General features: G+C 40.2%; 1 protein-coding gene across 1 annotated transcript in view; it reads left to right on the top strand.

The window, feature by feature from the left end:
* Positions 1–22853, top strand: part of LOC311143394 (inactive dipeptidyl peptidase 10-like) — a gene marked incomplete at both ends in the record, with an annotated part of 262413 nt that overhangs the window by 213218 nt on the left and 26342 nt on the right. The window contains 4 exons of the mRNA XM_084179228.1: positions 14689–14741; positions 16251–16332; positions 18971–19091; positions 19995–20149. Of these exons, the coding sequence (XP_084035354.1) occupies positions 14689–14741; positions 16251–16332; positions 18971–19091; positions 19995–20149 (411 nt within the window). The remainder of the gene's footprint in view (positions 1–14688; positions 14742–16250; positions 16333–18970; positions 19092–19994; positions 20150–22853) is intronic.

Below are 22853 nucleotides of genomic sequence, written 5' to 3'. Positions count from 1 at the left end.
CAAAGAGTCTGAATACTTTCCGAATGCACTGTATATGCCGTGTGATAGGCTATGCTTGCTTTTATGGATACATGGAACTGAGAAAGATGCCCCATTGATGTAAATTAGTGTTATGCTAGACTTAACATGTGTTTTTACCAACCTGGGAGGTTAGCCAGTCAATGTGTTACTATATGACCTGACAGCATTCAATTATTGTCATTTATTACTAGATGGAACTATCCCTCTCAATAATTTAAAATAGCCTATTTTCTTATCAGTCACCAGTACTGTTAACAGTGGTTTAATCAACGTTAGTGTTGCAACCATGAACATTTACATGCCTCCTGCCTTATCAGTGCCATAATGAGACGATTCATATGCACTGCTGCGTACGTTCCATTTAGACACGTTCGTAACAGCCATGCAGCTTTTAACGGCCCACTCCTTCATTTGAAAACAACAAAACGGCATTCCTGCCGTTTGGTTTAATATAAAGCTCAGGGAAGGGAATGGAGAAATGTAATCTGTAAAATTCCAAAGAATCAATGGGTGTGTAATTAATTTAAATAATCAAAAATGGCTGCAAAAATGAGAGTGGGCTTTAAGACGGGCTTGCGGAGCTCTGCCACAGTCTCCACAATGTAGTGGTTACCCCATAGAGACGCACACAGAGCAGAGTCTAGCATCTGTGTTTTCCTGCCTTGCCGTGGTTGTGGCTTACGCCAAAAAGGCAATATCCCAAAACAAACAAAAGGCTTTCTGTCCTAGGCAAGCCACTCGCTCCTGTTTTGCACCACCGTTTAACATTGCATTTGCACAGAGGGCTGGAAGGTGTATTTTGAGGGAGAGTGTGAGGAGATAATACCAACATTTAGTTTTTTGTGGAGGCTCAGGTGTTGACAGTTAATATGAAGCTAAGATCACATTATAGGTCAATTGCACACAAGGTCCAACTCAAATTTGACTTCCGCTTTTAAACCAACCCCTCCGAAGGACACACATACATATGCAGGGTTTTTTGGAGAGGTGCGGGGGGCTGCCACATTGGGCGCCCGGGGAGCTGTTGTTGTGTGGATTAAGTGCCTTGCTCAAGGGCACAACAGCAGGCAATGGCATCTAGGATGTGATACCAGCAACCCTCCAGTTGCCAGCTCACTTCCTGAAAGATTTTTCCCGTCAGACCCAGGATTTGAACTGGCTACCATCCGGTTGCTGGCTCGTCTCTCTAACCATTAGACTGTTTTTTCTCCTCCTCAAGCTAACACCCTGGGGAAAGAGTGGTTGTATGATTTACTTTTGTTCTACCTCACTCAAGCGTAGGAGCTTCTAGCAAATAGATTTGTAGACACAGGCCTACTTATAAATCCAAAGGAAGTTGTTGGGCAATGTTCAGACTTCAGAGTCTCACAAACTGTCTGAGTGGTCACCAACCGTGATTCTGAAGAGCTATACAGGTTTTAGTTCCAGCCCAGACATAACATTTTGCTGGTGAGGTGTGAGAACTTCAAAATATATTTTTAAGAGCAGTTAGTGTTCTCTATTTGTTGAGGTAGTCTGATGTAAATTGTAGAACGAACTACATCTTTTAACATGTCACTTTATTTTGACAAGTTTGGCAATGCTGCTTTTAGTAGGGTTATACTCCCCTCTCTCCTTTGTATTGCCCCCCCCCCCTCCATTTTTTTTCAAGAACAGTTAAAACCCCAACAACTACAAAGTACATTATCCCAGTTTAAGATGGCAATTACCATCACTTTAGACCTCAAATGTGAACATTTCAGTTCTCTAATGTATTATAATTACAATATCCGAGTCTGTCGTGAGGATTTACAATTTAAATATAAAAGCACCAGCGGCTGTGAGCACTTACATACCGATTCTTGATATGGAGGATTAGTCCTGATATTCTAAAACATGCCACTCTGATTTCCACTTACTAAAATTACATACATGCCATTCACATAGCTTGACTGAGCTTTTAGAATTAGGCTGGACAAGTGTATGAATCGGGGCTGTCTATTGTTAATGAAGTACTGTCTGTTTAGTCTCAAGCTGCAGCATATCTCAATACCCTGGGCGTCAATACATTCAGTATGGATGATTAAATGAAATGTTACAGTACATACAGTGGGGAGAACAAGTATTTGATACACTGCCGATTTTGCAGGTTTTACTACTTACAAACATGTAGAGGTCTGTAATTTTTTATCATAGGTACACTTCAACTGTGAGAGACGGAATCTAAAACAAAAATCCAGAAAATCACATTGTATGATTTTTAAGTAATTCATTTGCATTTTATTGCATGACATAAGTATTTGATCACCTACCAATCAGTAAGAATTCCGGCTCTCACAGACCTGTTAGTTTTTCTTTAAGAAGCACTCCTGTTCTCCACTCATTACCTGTATTAACTGCACCTGTTTGAACTTGTTACCTGTATAAAAGACACCTGTCCACACACTCAATCAAACAGACTCCAACCTCTCCACAATGGCCAAGACCAGAGAGCTGTGTAAGGACATCAGGGATAAAATTGTAGACCTGCACAAGGCTGGGATGGGCTACAGGACAATAGGCAAGCAGCTTGGTGAGAAGGCAACAACTGTTGGCACAATTATTAGAAAATTGAAGAAGTTCAAGATGACGGTCAATCACCCTCGGTCTGGGGCTCCATGCAAGATCTCACCTCGTGGGGCATCAATGATCATGAGGGAGGTGAGGGATCAGCCCAGAACTACACGGCAGGACCTGGTCAATGACCTGAAGAGAGCTGGGACCACAGTCTCAAAGAAAACCATTAATCTATGACGGCGTAGTGTGTTACTAAACTCCTGCAGCGCACGCAGGGTCCCCCTGCTCAAGCCAGCGCATGTCCAGGCCCGTCTGAAGTTTGCCAATGACCATCTGGATGATCCAGAGGAGGAATGGGAGAAGGTCATGTGGTCTGATGAGACAAAAATATAGCTTTTTGGTCTAAACTCCACTCGCCGTGTTTGGAGGAAAAAGAAGGATGAGTACAACCCCAAGAACACCATCCCAACCATGAAGCATGGAGGTGGAAACATCTTTCTTTGGGGATGCTTTTCTGCAAAGGGGACAGGACGACTGCACCGTATTGAGGGGAGGATGGATGGGGCCATGTATCGCGAGATCTTGGCCAACAACCTCCTTCCCTCAGTAAGAGCATTGAAGATGGGTCGTGGCTGGGTCTTCCAGCATGACAACGACCCGAAACACACAGCCAGGGCAACTAAGGAGTGGCTCCGTAAGAAGCATCTCAAGGTCCTGGAGTGGCCTAGCCAGTCGCCAGACCTGAACCCAATAGAAAATCTTTGGAGGGAGCTGAAAGTCTGTATTGCCCAGCGACAGCCCCGAAACCTGAAGGATCTGGAGAAGGTCTGTATGGAGGAGTGGGCCAAAATCCCTGCTGCAGTGTGTGCAAACCTGGTCAAGACCTACAGGAAACGTATGATCTCTGTAATTGCAAACAAAGGTTTATGTACCAAATATTAAGTTCTGCTTTTCTGATGTATCAAATACTTATGTCATGCAATAAAATGCAAATTAATTACTTAAAAATCATACAATGTGATTTTCTGGATTTTTGTTTTGGATTCCGTCTCTCACAGTTGAAGTGTACCTATGATAAAAATTACAGACCTCTACATGATTTGTAAGTAGGAAAACCTGCAAAATTGGCAGTCTATCAAATACTTGTTCTCCCCACTGTTTAATGAAAGTTTAGACTGATAGTTGTTATGCTATATTAATTCATTCATTAATTTGTTAATATTGATACAACCATGCAAGGTAAACCTTTGAGGTCGTATTGTCTAGTGTTGCCAGAATGCTTTGCTCTATAGGAGCTATAATAATATTAACATTCTACTTTCCAGTGCTCAATGATGTGGTTAAATGGTTAGAAATTCAATTTAAAACGGTAATATGTATACAGTGTGGAGCATACCTTGCTGTTGGATGTTTGCAGTGATTTCTTGCATCGATTCAAAGCTCCATCATCTGCCATAGATCGATATGAACTCAAGATGAGCTTAGGTGTGTCAGACGCTATTGGCACTTTGAAAATACATTTGTGTGAGGCTCAAGCCGGGGCCTGCCCGCTCTATTCATAACTACCATGTTGAGCTGATTTTAAAACAGAAGATAATAATTGTATTACTATATCACTCTTGGTGCATATTGTGTGTTTATAGAAACACAGTCGTATACAGTGCCGATAGAAAGTTTATACCTCCTTGAACTTTTCACATTTTGATCTGTTACAAAGTGGGATTGAAATAGATATAATTGTTTTTTTTTGTCATTGATCTACACAAAATACTCCATGTCAAAATATGTAGAATTTTCTTTTTAATTTGACATTAATAAAATTTTTATAACTAAAATATAGTTGTTGCATAAGTATTCACTCCCTTTGTTTAGGCAAGCCTAAATTAGTTCAGTAGTAAAATGTGGCTAAACAAATCACATAAGTTATATGGACTCACTCTCTGTGACTAATAGGGGTTGACATGTGCTGTATGTCCCCCATACATGCAACGTCTGTAAGGTTCCTCAGTCAAGTATTGAATTTCAAGCAAAGATTCAACTACAAAGACCAGGGAGCATCATAAAGAAGGGCAGTAATTGGTAGATGGGTAACGATAACAAATCAGACATTGAGTAATCTTTAAGCATGGTCAAGTTAATAATTATTCTGTGGATGATGTATTAAACCACCCAGATACATTAAAGATGCAGTCGTCCTTCTGAACTGAGCTGCAGGACAGGAAGGAATCTGCATGTCACCATGAGGCCATTGGTGATTTTAAAACAGCTACAGAGTTCAATGGCTGTGATGGGAGAAAACTGAGGATGGATCAACAGCATTGTAGTGACTCCACAAAAATGACCTAAATGACCTAAATAAAAATATATACAGAATAAAATGCAAATATATGCAACAAAGCACTAAAGTAATACTGCAAAAAAGCTTTGGGGCCTAAATACAAAACCTTATGTTTGGGGAAAATCCAACACCACACATCACTGAGTAACTGCCTCCTTATTTTCAAGCATGGTGGTGGCTGCATCATGGTATGGGTATGCTTGACATCGGCAAAGACTAGGGAGTTCTTCAGGATGAAAAGAAACGGGATGGAGCTAAGCACTTGTAAAATCCTAGAGAAAAACCTGGTTCAGTCTGCATTACTCTGTTACTGTTTTAAAGTCACCATTGGATTCATGGTAAAATTCCTTCCTCTCCGTCAACTGAGTTAGGAAGGACGCCTGTATCTTTGTAATGAGTGGGTGTATTGATACACCATCCAACGTGTAAATAATAACTACACCATGGTCAAAGGGATAGTCGATGTCCGTTTTTTTTTTTTTACCCATCTGCCAATATTTGCCGCCATTTGCAATGCATTGGAAAACCTCCCTGGTCTTTGTGGTTGAATCTGTGTTTGAAATTCACTGCTCGACTGTGGGACCTTACAGATAATTGTATGTGTGGGGTACAGAGATGAGTTAGTCTTAAATTGTTAAACACTATTATTGCACACAGATTGGGTCCATGCAACGTATGTGACTTGTTAAGCAACTTTTTATTGCTGAATTTATTTAGGCTTGCCATAACAAAGGGGTTTTGTGTGTAGACCAGTTACACAAAATCTCGATTTAATCCATTTTAAATGCAGGCTGTAACACAACAAAATGTGGAAAAAGTCAAGGGGTGTGAGAACTTTCTGAAGGCACTTTTCATTACAGTTTAATGTAGAAAGATTACTTGTCTTATCTCTGTCTCTTGAAACTCTATCTGAAAACACAAGTTATATTTTTCAGTGTTTTTAATGTCACGTCTGTCAAGAAGCATCTAAAATAAGAAGCAACTAAAACAACAAGCAGTCACAAACCTTTCTTTTAAAAATGCCAAGAGGGTTCTGGTAGAAATGTTCATTGTTTCTACTACAATAGAACCATCACATACGCCTAATAATAGCACATGACAAACCTTGTTTGCTGTTTGGGCTATATTTAGAGTTTAAAGACCCCCTGGTTTTTTTACCATCATATATCATGCCAATCAAAATATACCTGCATTTTACATTCATAAGCCATGTCACAGGCCGTTATAAAACTACTCGTGGGACGCATTTGTTTTACACCTTGTTCAGTCATGTTTGTTGCCTCAATACCTAGCTAGCTAACAATCTGGTAACTTTACCGGTATATCCAAACATTTGGGGTCACAGAAAGAAAGGAGGAGGGATAACTTCTTCAGGAGATCAATGATCATAGCAATAAATGTGTCATCACAAACTTGACGCTCTTAAAGAGTGTACAATTTTCAATGCAATGCATCTCAATAGGAAAATAGTGCTTTTTCATAATGTAGAAACCTAATATTCCACAAATGACTTAATTTCAATGACATGTATTTGTAACAACATTTTAGCTTTTTATAATAAACAAATGTATTTACAGGGTTACATATTAGTATCTAGGGCACAACATGTGCTTCATAAGTAGCTAGAATTCATATAGGCTGTATCTCAATCAACTTTTAAAAAATCGTATTTTCTGGTGGTCCTACATTTTATGTTGTGCTCCTAACTTTTTAAAGATGGGAGCACCAGTGCTACCAATTAAACATTTTAATTTAGAGCCCTGCTTGTATCAGATCTCTCTATATGAATGTAAGATTGTTTAAATTCCCCCCGCCTAGTCCCCTGTAGGTAGGCAGGGGACAGACCTTTTCAGGAACAGGTGCTAAAAAAAAGGGACGAATAAACAAAAACTTTCATAATTCATATCTCAAAATTCATAACATACAAACTGCCTCTGTAGCGAAAATTTACATTTTTGAGCATAGGCCTATTTTATTTCTGCAACAGCACACTCACTCATCACAAATTGTAAGCAAGTTAGGTACAGTGTCTCCTAAAGTCATGATTGACATGGGAAAAGAGGGTGGGCTATCAGCTGATCATTGATGTTGATGATTAATGTAAATCTGCTAGTTAGCTAGCACATTTTTTTTTTTTTTTTTTACTGCAGACTAGGGAAAAAGGTGCAACCTCCGTACAGGGCACACCAACAGGTGCAACCAACGGACGGGATGGTGGGTAGCGAACTTGATGACATCACAATGACTCTCTAGCAATGGGTTCAGAACAACAGCAACAAAACCTTTATACAAACAAATATTTATACCACCACACAACAGGGCACTTGGCGAGTAGGATGGCAAAGGGGCATCTGCTGGGCACAGGTTTAATCCTATCGGTTCACGTGCCTGCCTGTAGGGGTTAAGCGGAAGGGTCAGGCTGTTGAAATCATAGATTGTGCCTTTTAAAGCCTCTCAGTGGCAGCAATATAATCATGGTTGAGGCGCGTGAGCCATGCTGCAGAGATAAAGGACTATGTGCTCTCAGGTGTGTTTCTAAAGATAGAAACAGGCTGCGCACACTTGCTGAAAACTCATTATCATTGCAGAATAGAGAAAGGCATTTGTTACCTCTGAATTGCACTATGTAATTTCCAAGGATTACTAGGTGCAGAATATTTGGTGACATATGCCAGAAATGAACAAACTGCTAAAATCACAGCCTGTCAACATTTGAGTCTGGTAGAATATCTCAAATCAAGGTCTAGAGTGCAAGGTTTACAGGCAAATAATGTTTGTGGGAAAATATATATCTAGAGAATATAGTGTATATAGATATTCTGTATTGTTTATTTTCTCATATAGTCTAACCCCCAACAACAAATCTACTGTGCATGGTCTAATTCAAACTTTAAAGAAAAACAATTAGGATTATTTAGTTATTTAGCCATACAGGACCGAACAGAGGTAGGAATACATATAGCATAGAATAATCTTTGTAAGTAAAAGTAATAAGGCTGTGGATATTGCTTTTTATTCTTTCAGGTCTCCAAGGAGACTGTAGTTTTAGAATTAACTCATTCATGGGTATTTGATTCTGGAACATGTCTTGAGTATTATACTGCACATATAACATTGAAGCTGTGTATACTGTACATCACTAATGTAAAATAGATTAAGCGCGGAACAAAATCCAACGATCACATAAATCATTAATTGATTTAAAGTGGAAGACATGCGCAAATACTCTAGTTACCCAAGTGGATCTCAAGTCATGATTCTGTCCTAAATGTTTACCGTATACGCATTGTACTTTGTCAAGTCCCCTGTCTTCGCTTGACTTCTGTTGTGACATGGGAAACAGATTGTTGGTTGTTGAGCAGAACAATCTGTTAGGGGTCTCAGAATGTAAAGGCATTTTTCCATTTTGGACTACCAGGAAGCATACATACTAATGCACACATTTTTACAAATTGTGGACTACCATGAAAGATGCATTTTAATCAATGCACACATTTTACTGGGGAAAGTTTGTTACTAACTAAAAACATATTTTTAGTTAGTAACAAGTTATGATGTTTAACCTCATCTGTGTAAATCAGGAATCAAAAATACAAAATGTTTCTGAATAAATGTATCTATGATTCAGCCACTCATAAAATCATGCAGATTACTTTTGTACATAAACTGTTATTATAGATGCTATCAAGTCACATTGTGCAAGTAGCTTGATAGGTTATGTAATGTTTACATTATTCTATAGCTGTGGGTGGCCCTGATCACTGCCATTCCAGTAGCATTGACCTCACATACTGGGGAGTGAGCTCTGTGAGAACAGGTTTGATGGAGACTGGAACTGATCTCTACTGAGATGATGTGGCCAGATGTGTTCATCATCACACTGACAGCCTGAGTCTATGGAGAGTTATAGCATGGCCACTGCACCACTATCTCCAGTTATCTTATGAATTTATCATAATAGTGCTACCGCTATGCAGCAATAATAGCCTCCATGCTCAGTATGTTAGCTTGTGCCAATCGTTAAATATAGCCTCAGTATGTTAGCTTGTGCCAATCGTTAAATATAGCCTGTTATAGCAGCAGGGAGTAGGATATCCTGAAGTGGACATTTGGTTCTCAGCTTTAGTTGTAGCCATCCATCTTAATATTATGCCTCTTCTCTTAGATGTGTGGCTCAGTATCGTTATGTATGTTTTGCATGACCTTTAGAGTTGAGAAGTCGAAGCTCAGAATGTCTGTTACAGGTACCCTCCTTTGGCAGTTAATGCAGTAAGATCAATTTGAAAAGAACCATGGGTAGCAATGATTTTTACTATGATAAAATAAACATACATGGCTCACATACCGTGGTGATGTATATATCTCCCTTAGGTGTGTTTCAATAGACATACTTTTTATTGTTAATTGTCAGTTTGTAATGTTAGTAAATCATTCCAGCAATGTAAATGTGTATGTTTTCCTGCCAATTGTATAGCCTTGAAAAACAATAAACCAATTTTGCAATAATAGCAGTAAGGTGTGATAATCTATTGGATTGCTTATTGAGCCTGATATGGAAATAACTACCTTTTTGGTAACACTTTACTTGACACCCAGCGTCATAACACGCTATGATATGGTCATAACGAAGTCATAATATGTCATAACCTGTCATAAAATGGTCATAACACTGTCATGACACATATATTTAGACCTGTTGTGACATACACTACATTTTTTTTGTCATTTAGCAGACGCTCTTATCCAGAGCGACTTACAGGAGCAATTAGGGTTAAGTGCCTTGCCTAAGGGCACATAGACAGATTTTTCACCTAGTTGGCTCGGGGATTAGAACCAGCGACCTTTCGGTTACTGGCACAACGCTCTTACCCACTAAGCTACCTGCCGCCCTACATGACCAAAAGTATTGTCGAACGTCTCATTCCAAAATAATGGGCATTTATATGGAATTGGATGGGGAACATTGATGCACAGCTATTTTCAGGACTCTCCAGAGATGTTAGATCGGGTTCAAGTCAAGGCTCTGGCTGGGCCACTCAAGGACATTCAGCGACTTGTCCAGAAGCCACTCCTGCATTGTCTTGGTTGTGTGCTTAGGGTCGTTGTCCTGTTGGAAGGTGAATCTTCACCCCAGTCTGAGGTCCTGAGTGCTCTGGAGCAGGTTTTCATCAAGGATCTCTCTGTACTTTGCTCCGTTAATCTTTCCCTCGAATCTGACTAGTCTCCCAGTCCCTGACGCTGAAAGACTTCCCCACAGCATGATGCTGCCACCACCATGCTTCACCGTATGGATGGTGCCAGGTTTCCTCCAGATGTGACGCTTGGCAATCAGGCCAAAGAGTTCAATCTTGGTTTCATCAGGCCAGAGAATCTTGTTTCTCATGGTCTGAGAGTCCTTTAGGTGCCTTTTGTCAAACTTCAAGCGGGCTGTCATGTGCCTTTTTACTGAGGAGTTGCTTCCGTCTGGCCACTCTACCATAAAGGCCTGATTGGTGGAGTACTGCAGAGATGATTGTCCTTCTGGTAGAGGAACTCTGGAGCTCTGTCAGAGTGACCATTGGGTTATTGGTCACCTCCCTGACCAAGGCCCTTCTCCCCCAATTGCTCAGTTTGGTCGGGCGGCCAGCTCTAGGAAGAGTCTTGGTGGTTCCAAACTTCTTCCATTTAAGAATGATGGAAGCCACTGTGTTCTTGGGGACCTTCAATGCTGCAGAAATTGTATTTGTACCCTTCCCTAGATCTGTTCCTCGACATAATCCTGTCTCTGAGCTCTACGGACAATTCCTTCGACCTCATGGCTTGGTTTTTGCTCTGACATGCACTGTCAACTGTGGGACCTTTATATAGACAGGTGTGTGCCTTTCCAAATCAGGTCCAATCAATTCAATGTACCATAGGTGGACTCCAATCAAGGTGTAGAACCATCTCAAGGATGATCAATGGAAACAGGATGCACCTGAGCTTAATTTCGAGTCTCATAGCAAAGGGTCTGATTACTTATGTAAATAAGGTATTTCAGTTTGACCTTTTAATACATTTCCAAAAATTTTGAAAAACCAGTTTTTGCTTTGTCTTTATGGGGTATTGTGTGTAGATTGATGAATAAGGCTGTAACATAACAAAATGTGGAAAAAGTAAAGGTCTGAATACTTTCCGAATGCACTGTATATAACCCGAGTGGTGCAGTGGTCTAAGGCACTGCATCGCAGTGCTAGCTGTGCCACTAGAGATCCTGGTTCTAATCCAGGCTCTGTCGTAGCCAGCCGCGACCGGGAGACCCATGGGGCAGCGCACAATTGGCCCAGCGTCATTCAGGGTAGGGGATGGAATGGCCGGCAGGGATGTAGCTCAGTTGGTAGAGCATGGTGTTTGCAACGCCAGGGTTGTGGGTTCGATTCCCACGGGGGGTATGAAAAATAGAATAATGTAACTGTAAGTCGCTCTGGATAAGAGCGTCTGCGAAATGACGTAAATGTAAATAACATTTTCTGAAATTGATCACATTAAATTATCATTGTAATTATGCACAAATTTATGTCAGACATGCACCTACCCCAACGCTCTGTTGCTGATGAATGCAGATATCAGGAGCAGGGCAAGATAGGGCTGTTGCGGTGACCGTATATCCGCCACAATGGCGGTCACGAGTCATGAAGGCAGTCAAATTCCACATGACAGTTTAGTCACAGTAATTAGGCTTCTACATGCTCTGCTGCTGCTGCTGGTCATTAGGAACCTACCAAACTTTCTAACTGCCTGGTACTCAGCACTATATTGTCCCACTAATCACTCTGACATCAATACAAATGCATTTGAAAATCGAATCAAACACTTCATGAGAGCCCATGAGCTCATGTTGCACAACATTTCTATAGGCTATGGAATTGTGGGAGAAAACAGAGTGATGGCCGCTAATAAAAAGACGAGGATCCCATCAGCTTTCTATAGGCTAGTAGGCCTACTATATTTATTTCTTAACTTTCCTAATATTAAGCACACTGCTTGTATTTACAACAGGAGTATAGCCTGGGAAAAGCGTTCTCCATTCGCTCTTTAAGTGTATAGATGATTTTGATACAGGTGCATGATAATGGTCCATTCTAAATCGAAACAAATGTCACACATATCTTATTTAGTATATGCAAAGACAATTAAATCAAGAATAGTCTGATGGGTGACAATATTAGCCTATCACTTGTGAATGATATATTATCACTTGTGAATGATGCCCAGCATAAGAAACAATGCCTTTTCTTTGACATTTTTTTCAAATCATATTGGCACACCTCATGTAGCCTAGCCCATATGCCTATGTTTTAATAAGGTTTGTATCACAACTAAAGCGACCAAATAACTTCTAAAAATTAAGCACACTAATCCGCTTTACAAAGGGTGTAGAGCCTAAGTGGCATATATAAGCAGCGTGTGAGTTTCAAGGTTGGGGAAGACAATTTTCACCATAAGAATGCACCTTTATAATAAAAGCATTAAATGCATAATTGCATTTGCGGTCACTTTTGATAATGGTATTTTCCAGTAATGGAACATTCGCGCTTATAGCCTACTACCATGTGCACATTGCTGCGCTTATATTGTGAAGAAATAGCCTAATGGTTTATCAACATTTTAAGCTAAACGTTCTGATCTGTTGCGTCAGCCACATTGCATAAAAAAGGTTTTGTGATGCTAGTGGTTGTATTAATTTGGGATCTATCGCATCCCACAACTGTTTGGAATATGTATTTCTCGAACAATAGAATAGGTCAACTTTTGTACCATGGGGGATACAAGATTGACATAGACTAGTGCTTATGCTGTTTGTTAGGCCTACTCATGTGGACAGTTCTTCCAATATCTTCAATATGCACCTCGGAATTGGATAAGGACGCACGCAGTTGCGTCCCGGATGTGTCTGTCTTCGTTTATATGTAGCCTGTGAGAAAGACCCGATCATGTGACGGAGAGCCATGTGAGTGAGAGACGCTACGGATTGCGCAGCACACTCCGGGAGAAGGGCACAACGCAGCATTCCCGGCCGCAAAAGGCATGGATGTTTTTAGGGTGCATTACGGCCACAAAGGGGATGCCTCCGTGAAATTTGAGGCATTATCAAGTGCTTATCAAATTGTGAATGAAAGACTATTGGAGTGTGTATAGCCTGCGCAAAAAAACTAAGCAGAGCTCATGCCTTTCAAGCGACTTTTTTCAAATCATCATTAGTCTCATCATGCAGCCTTACAATGTATTAAAAATCAAAACATATAGCCCGACATTTGTAGAACAACTAAAGTTACATGAATAACTCAAAATTAAGCATATAGGAGGACCTATTTCTTTGTTATCCACTCAACACAGAATAGCTGCATGTGCTCACTTCCTCAAATCGTTTGGAAAATATCATTGCACAGTCCTTCCATTTGTGAAAACTGACATTTAGAACATGAAAGTGGTTTCTCATGCTTCTCCGGAAAAGTATTTGTCAGGTCAAAATTAAATCTAAGCATTCCTTCACACATAAAGCTCATGTCCACCTCTTTGTCTTGCTGTAATCATTCACATTTATCACACCCAACCCACATCTCAGATTCACCGATTCAAAACATCAATCCCAAAACTACTCTCCACTCATGAAACATATCAAAGCTGTTAAGAGGCTTTGTTAGTCTGAGAGGCCTATCCCCACTTTCTCTCATAGCCATTTTAGCCAACTTTTGACCATCTTTTAATAAAAACATTGCTAAATGTGACCTATCACGGTGTCAGAGTTTTTCGGTGAAGATTATCTCCGGCAACTCAAACAGGAGAGCCAAAATTAAGACTGAAGGCTGGGTGACTTGTACAATCAGCCAAGCAGACTCCATTTCCATGGGCAATTGTGCTCTGGTTAAGGCGAGTGGCGGGCCTCCACTGTATCACTATGCTCCAGGGTGAGCTTACTGTAATATTGTTATGCAAATGACCTCACTGATTACCCATACAGCACCAATCAGCAATTCCCTCTTCACATAACACTGTGTGTACAAAACATTAGGAACACCTGCTCTTTCTATGACAGACTGACCAGGTGAATAATAATAATAATAATAATAATAATAATAATAATAATAATAATAATAATAATAATAATAAAAATATGCCATTTAGCAGACGCTTTTATCCAAAGCGACTTAGTCATGTGTGCATACACAGGTGAAAACTATGATCCCTCATTGATGTCATCTATTATCCCTTATTCACGGCAGAAAAACCTGCAGTAGTCTTTCTAATAAACCATGGGAAGTGTTTTAATTGTTTATATATATATATTTTTTTTTTACAATTACACCCATTTTAATGCCAAAGACACACGAGAGTGGCTTTCCAAGAGGTGTTGAGTGTTCCTGAATGGTCCAGTCTCAGTCTGCAATCAAAAACAATGGATATACACTGAGTGTACAAAACCTTAAGAACATGGGCCAGCATCCCTGTGGAACACTTTCGACACCTTGTAGAGTCCATGCTCCGACATGTTGAGGCTGTTCTGATGGCAAAAGGGGGTGCAACTCAATATCAGGAAGGTGTTCCTAATGTTTTATACACTCAGTGTAGATTGAGTTTTAATGGCCTTATAGTTATGCAATAGTTGTCTGTCCAGCTTTCCATTTAGGTCACAGTTGAACTATGCCAAAGAAAACAATATAATATATTTGGATAATGTGCAAAACATAAAATAAATTATGCTTTATTAATCTTAATCACATTTTAGAGATTATGTACTGGTGATAACACATTCTCTGCTATGGATTTCTCCTTAGGTGTACCAATACTCTTTCCTGGCATCCTACTTGATATACAACCTGCATACAAGGTATGTATCACCTGTCAAGATTTGAGTAGACTAATAGTAAACAGAAGGCAATTTCCAACCAAGACGGCAGCAGAACCCGTGTGTCTTGTGCGCTTCTGTTTATTTGTTTGCAAGTGTTTTTAGGTTATAATCATTCCAGATACAACAGTATTTTTGTATATAGTCAACAAGTTACTTGGCTATAAAAAAGATCATCCATCTTTTCTCTTATCGGAGAAAGCAAACCGATATAAATCGCTCCGCTCCGGTGCCAATGCTAAAATATCCTCCACCACGCACCTGTCTGGTTGAAAGCCTCTTCTCATACCCAGCCTCCCGACTATCCAGGCCTGCTCCCCCCCGGTCTGGTACAGGTACCCCCTGCCAATTGCCCCCTTCTTCCCCGAGCTTCGCTCACCTCCAGCACACATTTACACACACACCTGTAGACTTGTGTGGACTTTTACTTGGGAACTTGTATTAATTTAGATTGGTATTACTTGGCCTTTATTGTTATTTTATTGTAGCTTATGTACTGTAGATTAGGCCTATTTCTTTCTGACTTAGAAAACGTTATATGATTATTTCTCACGTTGATTGATCGGATACAAACGAACATGTTGCTGTTGCTATTTTCTACCCTTGAATCTTACACTGAGGATGATGCATTTAGGGCCCGATGCCTCTTAAATGCGGCAAACTTTGAGTGTTTTTCCCATGTTGCATCAAATACTTTTTTCCCTCACTGTATGCAGACCTCAAGCACTACCATGAAGGCACTCGATTCTGTGTAAAATGCAGCTCTTAGGTTTATTACCAACCAAAAGCATCTGACACACCACTGTGATCACTGTCTAGTTGTTGGTTGTTCTTCGTTGACTCTACGTCGGCTTAGTATACACAATGCAAGTATACACAACGTAACATTGGTATACTATGATCTATAAGGCCATTCTGATGCCATTTTGAGAAAACTGCCAATTTATCTCTGTTCTTATTTGATAAGGTCAGAAAATAAATACTAGTTACAGTCTCACTCCTACTTACTTTTAGCTGTTCCTGAAATCAGAATGAATAATGGCAAAAAGGGTTTTAGCTACTCAGCTCCGTGGCCTTGGAATTCTCTCCAGACCAGCTTAAAACTCCAGGATCTTGTTTTCTTGGAGTTTAAAAGTTTGGTTGACTCACATGTTACTAAGGAATGTGATTGTCGTTAGGACGATGCGTTGGTACATATGATAGATTTTTCATCTTTTACGCTTTTATGTTTCTGTAATTGAAATGTGTGTGTCTACGTAATTTGTAAAAATAAATATTGTGTGTCTATGTGTGTAAGTTCTTACAGTATGTCTGATATTTGTCTCAAACATTGTTCCCCCCCTGCTTCTGTCTTGGTTGGACCAAGTCTCTCTTGAAAAATGTATTTTATCTCAGTGAGACTAACCTGGGTAAATAAAGGTTAAATAAAAATACTCCAAAACTGATGTTTGTATATGAAGGACTGCATAATGATGTTGGGTTTTGAACCAGGGAGGTACAGGAGCTGAACCCTCCAGAGGTGTCGGACTCGGTCCTGCAGTTTGCTTCTTGGGGCGTTCGGGATCAACAGCTGGTGAGTAGTCCTCTGGGTCAGCTTGAAGACGATGACTCATGCTAATGTAGGGTTTACGATGTGTACACTGCACACCGTGTACTCAATCACGTTGAGTTCATGTCCTTTACTCATGCATTGCAGTAGATTTATGATAACTAGTTAAAGTCGGATGAAATGGGGTGAGGTGAATAGGGCCTTGTCCACAAATTGGTTTGGTATTTGTAGCATGTCTGCACCGGGACCACACCATACACACAACAACACAACCAAGCGTACAAACTTGTAGAGCACGATGCTAGGAGTGTTTTACTGTAGATCTCAGGATGATTATTTTTTTTTTTGGTCATTTAGCAGACGCTCTTATCCAGAGCGACTTACAGGAGCAATTAGGGTTAAGTGCCTTGCTCAAGGGCACATCGACAGATTTTTCACCTAGACGGCTCGGGGATTAGAACCAGCGACCTTTCGGTTACTGGCACAACGCTCTTACCCACTAAGCTACCTTGAGAGTGAGACAAGTGAGACAACTAGCAGTGAATGGCATTCCTCCATTGGAAAGCCATATATAGTAAGTATGTAAGCCTTGGACAAGCCAGAACAGCACATAGGGCAGAATCTAAAGATTCTGTAGCATGAGGCAGCTTGATGACAGAATGATAGTCTATCGCATGGCATAACCCACAATCCATCTCCTTAATGCTGAGTGTCAAGCAGAGGCATCAGGTCAGATTTCTAGACTCTTTGGTTTGACTCAACTGTGGATCAAACCCCCAACAGGGCGGACACATTAACCACAAGGCCACTGAGTTGGTTTAAAGCCATATGAGGGGGTGGGATATCACACAACGTCTTCTGTAGTGTTGAAGCCAAAATAGCCATTTGTGTTTGAATAAGTTAGATTGACCTTCCCTCATACTGTGAGCAAAAACAATGTTACACGATCGAAAGCAGGAGCGAAGGACTCTCAATCTCAAATCAGATCTTTGAAGTCTATTGTAAAACATGAAATCAACATTTCTTGACTTTAAGTCATGAGTCCATGAAATACAATGTATTTTGTTGTGTTTTGCCAACCAAATACGTTGTGTTGACTCATTTTCAATCGCTGGAAGCCATGGAGCGGCATGGGCAATGTTTAATTACACCTCTTATGTAACAATAGTATGTTTTATTCTCCAGACCCCCTTTGCTCAAAGGTGAATGTTGATTAAAGGTTGTTTTTGACATGAGAGAAATGGTAAACAAAAACCGTAAAAGGAACCAATTATCGAGACGGAAAACGAACAACAGTATTACTTATCAACCCATTGCTTTAAGACATGTTTTTGGCTACCAGATCTCTCTTTTTGAGTAATTCCCTCTACCCAACGAGTATTAAGCATGGCATTATCAGTCCATTATTTGTAAAGCGTAGACATGGAAAGTAATTAACCGTTTGATAGCATATTTATCTACTTTTTGCAGTATTTATACCTGGCCCCCATGTAATCAGTTACATAGGCTGCTTACACAGGCAGCCCAATTCTGATCTTTTTTTTCTTCACTAATTTGTCTTTTGATCAATCAGATCAGTTTTGAAAAAGGTCTAATGTGAAAAGATCTGATGTGATTGGTTAAAAGACCAATTAATAGAAAAAATATCAGAATTTGTCTGCCTGTGTAAAAGCAACCTTAGAAAGCCCTGCAGCTGTGTGTGTGTGTGTGTCCATTTGCGTCCGCTGGTGCATGAGTGTGTGTGGCTCTGGTAGTGACAGAGTAGGTTTCATTATTCATTAGCTCCTTCTGCATATTTGTCTGTGTTATCACTTCACATGAACTCATTACCTATGGCCTTCCCACTGCATATCCATTTATGTAAGCTCCTCACACCAACACTTCCTCACAGTCTCCTACCATGTAAACACATTTTCTCAATTTGTCTAACAGAAATTGTTAAAAATGACCACTTTGCCATATGTTATGACCTCAACCGGGACAATTTATTGCATTTCTTTCGGAACTTTCCAAATTGATTCTAAGATACAATGGGGGAAAAAAGCTAAAAACTGTGGATAGGAAGTCAAATATTTGAGAGGAAAAGCAATAGTCCCTCTCATTTAGTGACTTCTCAGAGTTTTCTATGGCAGTGCCATTTTGCACCTCATCCATATTCTTGTTCAGTGGACCAAACTGGGCAGGAAGGCTGGATCCAAATCCAGCCTTCCAAATAGTCTGGGTAGCCATGATTAGCTGTTCGGGAGTCTTATGGCTTGGGGGTAGAAGCTGTTAAGAAGCCTTTTGGTTCCTAGACTTGGCGCTCCGGTACCGCTTGCCATGTTTTTTTCTGGTTGCACATTTAACATGCTAATTCAAGAGGCTTTTATGTGTTGTTGATTCTGCCTTCAGTGAATAACTTGTTGAATGTGTGTGTGAGTATAACTTTATCAGTCTGCTTTGAGTGAGTGTGAGTGTGTGAGTGTGTGTGTGTGTGTGTGTGTTTCTTTCACATATACGCCTCCACACACTTGTCTTAATAAACCATACGCTTTTTTTATTTATAAGTGATGATAATGATGATAAGCATGATCTTATTATGTAGCAGGAACATCAACTAAATGTAGGTGAACGCAGTAGATTTGATATCCCACTATTAATGAAACATCTTTCTCATCAAAAGGTGTATGTCTTTGAAAACAACATTTACTACCAGATGGATGTCAAAAGCAGTTCTTGGAGACTGACGTCCTCGGGACAAGAAGGAGTGGTCTTCAATGGCATCGCTGATTGGTTATATGAAGGTAAGACGGCCACTGTTCTGACAATATTGGTCAACAATGGTTGAGAATGTCCATATATGACAACCTCAGGCTGGAATTCACCTATACTGTGTGAACAGTATAGGTACATTCCACTACTCTGAAATGGCTTCCTTTCTTTATGTCCTGGGGACTGTCTTTTGTAACCACGGATAGCAAAAAGACTTGACTGGTGTCCATAGAACAGGATTCACAAACACACACACACACACACACACACAATCTCTCTCTCACACAACCCACACATAGATAGGGAGTGTATTTACACTGTACCATTTGTGGAGACATGTTTAATAACTCTATGACGATTGTGCATCCTATAGGGCCATTGTTACATTTAGCTAGATTATTGGTTGTTTAGAGCAGCAAAACTAGAAATGTCCCCAAATGAGCTATTTGTACACATTATATTGGGTTGGCCAATGGAAAGTGAAGAGGCTGATAATTTTGTCATCTCCCACATGATTTCTGCCTGCCTGGCACTCCTACTGCATAATGGTTCAGCCTCTCCTATTCCTTCTACTCTAAGTAATGAGAGAGAGTACATGAATCCATTGTTTAGCTGTACACACGCACATTATTATTCCTGGAGGAATTAGAAAAGAGAAAAAGAAAAGGAGCTAAAAAAAAGGGATGATATTTCAAAATAGAAAAGTGTCCTTGCATTTCTTTCAGATAAATAAAATACCTGTTATTAGCGCTGTGAATGTGTTTTTAAATGCTTTTCACCTCAATGGCAAAATTATTTTGTTGTGTACAGTTTTATTTATATACAGTAAAATGATTTAAATATTGGCAGAGTTCAAGTGTAGATTTACCATAAGCAATGTTCTATCCACTTGGCATAAACCGGTTATGAAATATTCTCCTTTCATTGTTTTACAGAGGAAGTGCTGCACTCTCAAGTGGCTCATTGGTGGTCCCCTGATGGGTCCCGACTGGCCTACCTCAACCTCAACGACACTCTGGTACCCAACATGCTCCTGCCTCGCTTCACTGGCGCCCTCTACCCCAGGGGCCAACTCTACCCTTACCCCAAGGTAAGAGTTAGGCCAACAATCCCTTACCCCAAGGTAAGTTAGATCCAGTACCAATTTAGACCAAGTTAGGCTAACAGTAACCTTACTCCAAGGTAAGACTTAGACCAACAGTACCCTTACTAGGGCTGTGGCGATCATGAATATTTGTCAAGCAAATAACTGCAGATCTCACGGTAATTTACCATTCATTAACAAAACACGTCTAGCATCTCCTGGCTTCCACGCATAGCCTACAAGCTACTGCTGCAGACCTTTGGAATATCTACATTTTAAAAAGTATAATAAGTACATTTAATATAGCCTACGCCATCACAATAAATCCATTATTTATTTTAGACAGGTCTAAAAAAACATGATATGAAGAAAATGTAGTCCATTTCAGAAGAACAGGATAGTATACTCTGACATTATGTTAGGCCCTGATCTGGCTATGCCATATGGCTGTGTGATACACTAGTGTCACGTCCTGACGTATGGAACTCTTGTTTGTTTAGTCAGGGTGTGGAAATCTATGTGATGTTTTCTATGTTTAGGATCTAGATTCGTATTTCTATGTTTGGCCGGGTGTGATTCCCAATCAGAGGCAGCTGTCGCTCGTTGTCTCTGATTGGGGATCATACGTAAGTAGCCTGTTTGCCTACCTATGTTGTGGGATCTTGTTCCTGTGTTTGGCTTGTATTGTGTATAGCCTTGGACTTCACGTTACGTTGGTTTGTTGTTTTGTTTGTATGTTTATTTTATAAAATAAACATGTTCACATCACACGCTGCACCTTGGTCTGACCCGTCTCTCAACGATCGTGACAACTAGTTCATTTCACAGACAAGATTTGCTTAGAATTCCGTGGCATTATTTTATAGTATGAAGAATACAATTGAACATAGCTGAATAAAATAAAAATGATATTTTCTCCAAACGATTTCCGAGGGAGTGCGAACATGCGGCTATTCTGTGTTGAACAGATCCTCCTATATCCTTAATTTAGAGTTATTTATGCAACTTTAGTTGTGATACAAACGTTGGGCTATATGTTTAGATTTTTAAAACATTCTAATGCTGAATGACATGACTCTAATGATGATTTGAAAAAAGTTTCATGAAAGGCATGAGCTCTGCTTTGTTTCTTACGCAGGCTGCACACACCTCATCAGTCTCTCATTCATAGCGCTTGATAATATTCTCACCAGGCCTCGAATTTCCAGGCGGCATCCCCCTTGTGTGGCCTTTGTGCCCTTTGGCTGTATATAAAAATTATAATTCCCTTCTCCTGGCTGCCAATCGCCGCACTCCGAATCACCTCTCACTCACATGGCTCTCTCAGATATCTCAATTCTTATTATCCAATGACTGTCAGGTGATCGGATCCTTCTCACAGGCATCTCAGCTCCGAAGTAGGCTACAAGTGAAGACAGACACATCGGGGACGCAACTGTGCATGTCCTTATCGAATTCCAAGGCACATATTGAACATGTTAGAAGAACTGTCCAAATTTACTTTTCGTCAGCCAACAAAACGAGTAGGGCTAATGAACAGCAAAAGCACTAGCCTATGTCAATCTACTATCCCCCATAGTACAAACATTTTGCTATTCTATTGGTCAACTTGTCCTTCTGTGCGAGAAATAAATATATTATGGGACAGTTGTGGGATGCGATAGATCCCAAATGAATACATCCACTCGTAGCTCAGTTGGTAGAGCATGGCGCTTGCAACGCCAGTGTTGTGGGTTTGATTCCCAGAAGGGGCCAGTATGAAAAATTTATGCACTCACTAACTGTAAGTCGCTCTGGATAAGAGCTTCTGCTAAATGACTCAAATGTAAATGTAAGCCTATAGAAAGCTGATGGGATCCTCCTCTTTAATAGAGGCCATCAAAACTCTGTTTTCTCACACAATTGCATAGCCTATAGAAATGTTGCAGAACATGAGCTCCTGGGCTATCATGAAATGTTTGATTAGATTTTAGAATACATTTGCATTGATGTCAAAGTGATTAGAGGGACAATAGAGTGCTGAGTATCAAATAAAATAAAATTTTATTTGTCACATACACGTATTTAGCGGATGTTATAGCGGGTGTAGCGAAATGCTTGTGCTTCTAGCTCCGACAGTGCAGTAATATCTAACAAGTAATATCTAACAATTTCAAACATATACCCAATACACACAAAACTAGTAAGGAATGGGATTTAAGAATATATACATATATGGACAAGCAATGACAGAGCGGCATTGACTAAGATACAGTAGAATATTATGGAATAGAATGCAGTATATACATATGAGATGAGTAGTGCAAGATATGTAAACATTATTAAAGTGACTAGTGTTCCATTTCTTAAAGTGGCCAGTGATTTCAATAGAAAGCAGCAGCCTCTAATGTGCTAGTGATGGGTATTTAACAGTCTGATGGCCTTGAGATATAAGCTGTTTTTCATTCTCTCGGTCCCAGCTTTGATGCACCTGTACTGACCTCGCCTTCTGGATGATAGCGGGGTGAACAGGCAGTGGCTCGGGTGGTTGATGTCCTTGATATTTTTGGCCTTCCTGTGACATCGGGTGCTGTATGTGTCTTGGAGTACCAGGCAGTTAGCAAGTTTGGGAGGCTACTAATGACCATCAGCAGTATCAGAGCTTGGAGAAGCCTAGTTACCGTCATGTGGAATTTGACTGCTATCATGTCTCGTGACCGCCGGTGTGGCG

Source organism: Coregonus lavaretus (genome assembly GCF_964263955.1).
Source record: "Coregonus lavaretus genome assembly, chromosome: 16".
Classification (NCBI taxonomy): Eukaryota; Metazoa; Chordata; class Actinopteri; order Salmoniformes; family Salmonidae; genus Coregonus; species Coregonus lavaretus.
Note: the sequence above shows the minus strand (reverse complement) of the source record. Positions and strands in the feature narration are given on the sequence as shown.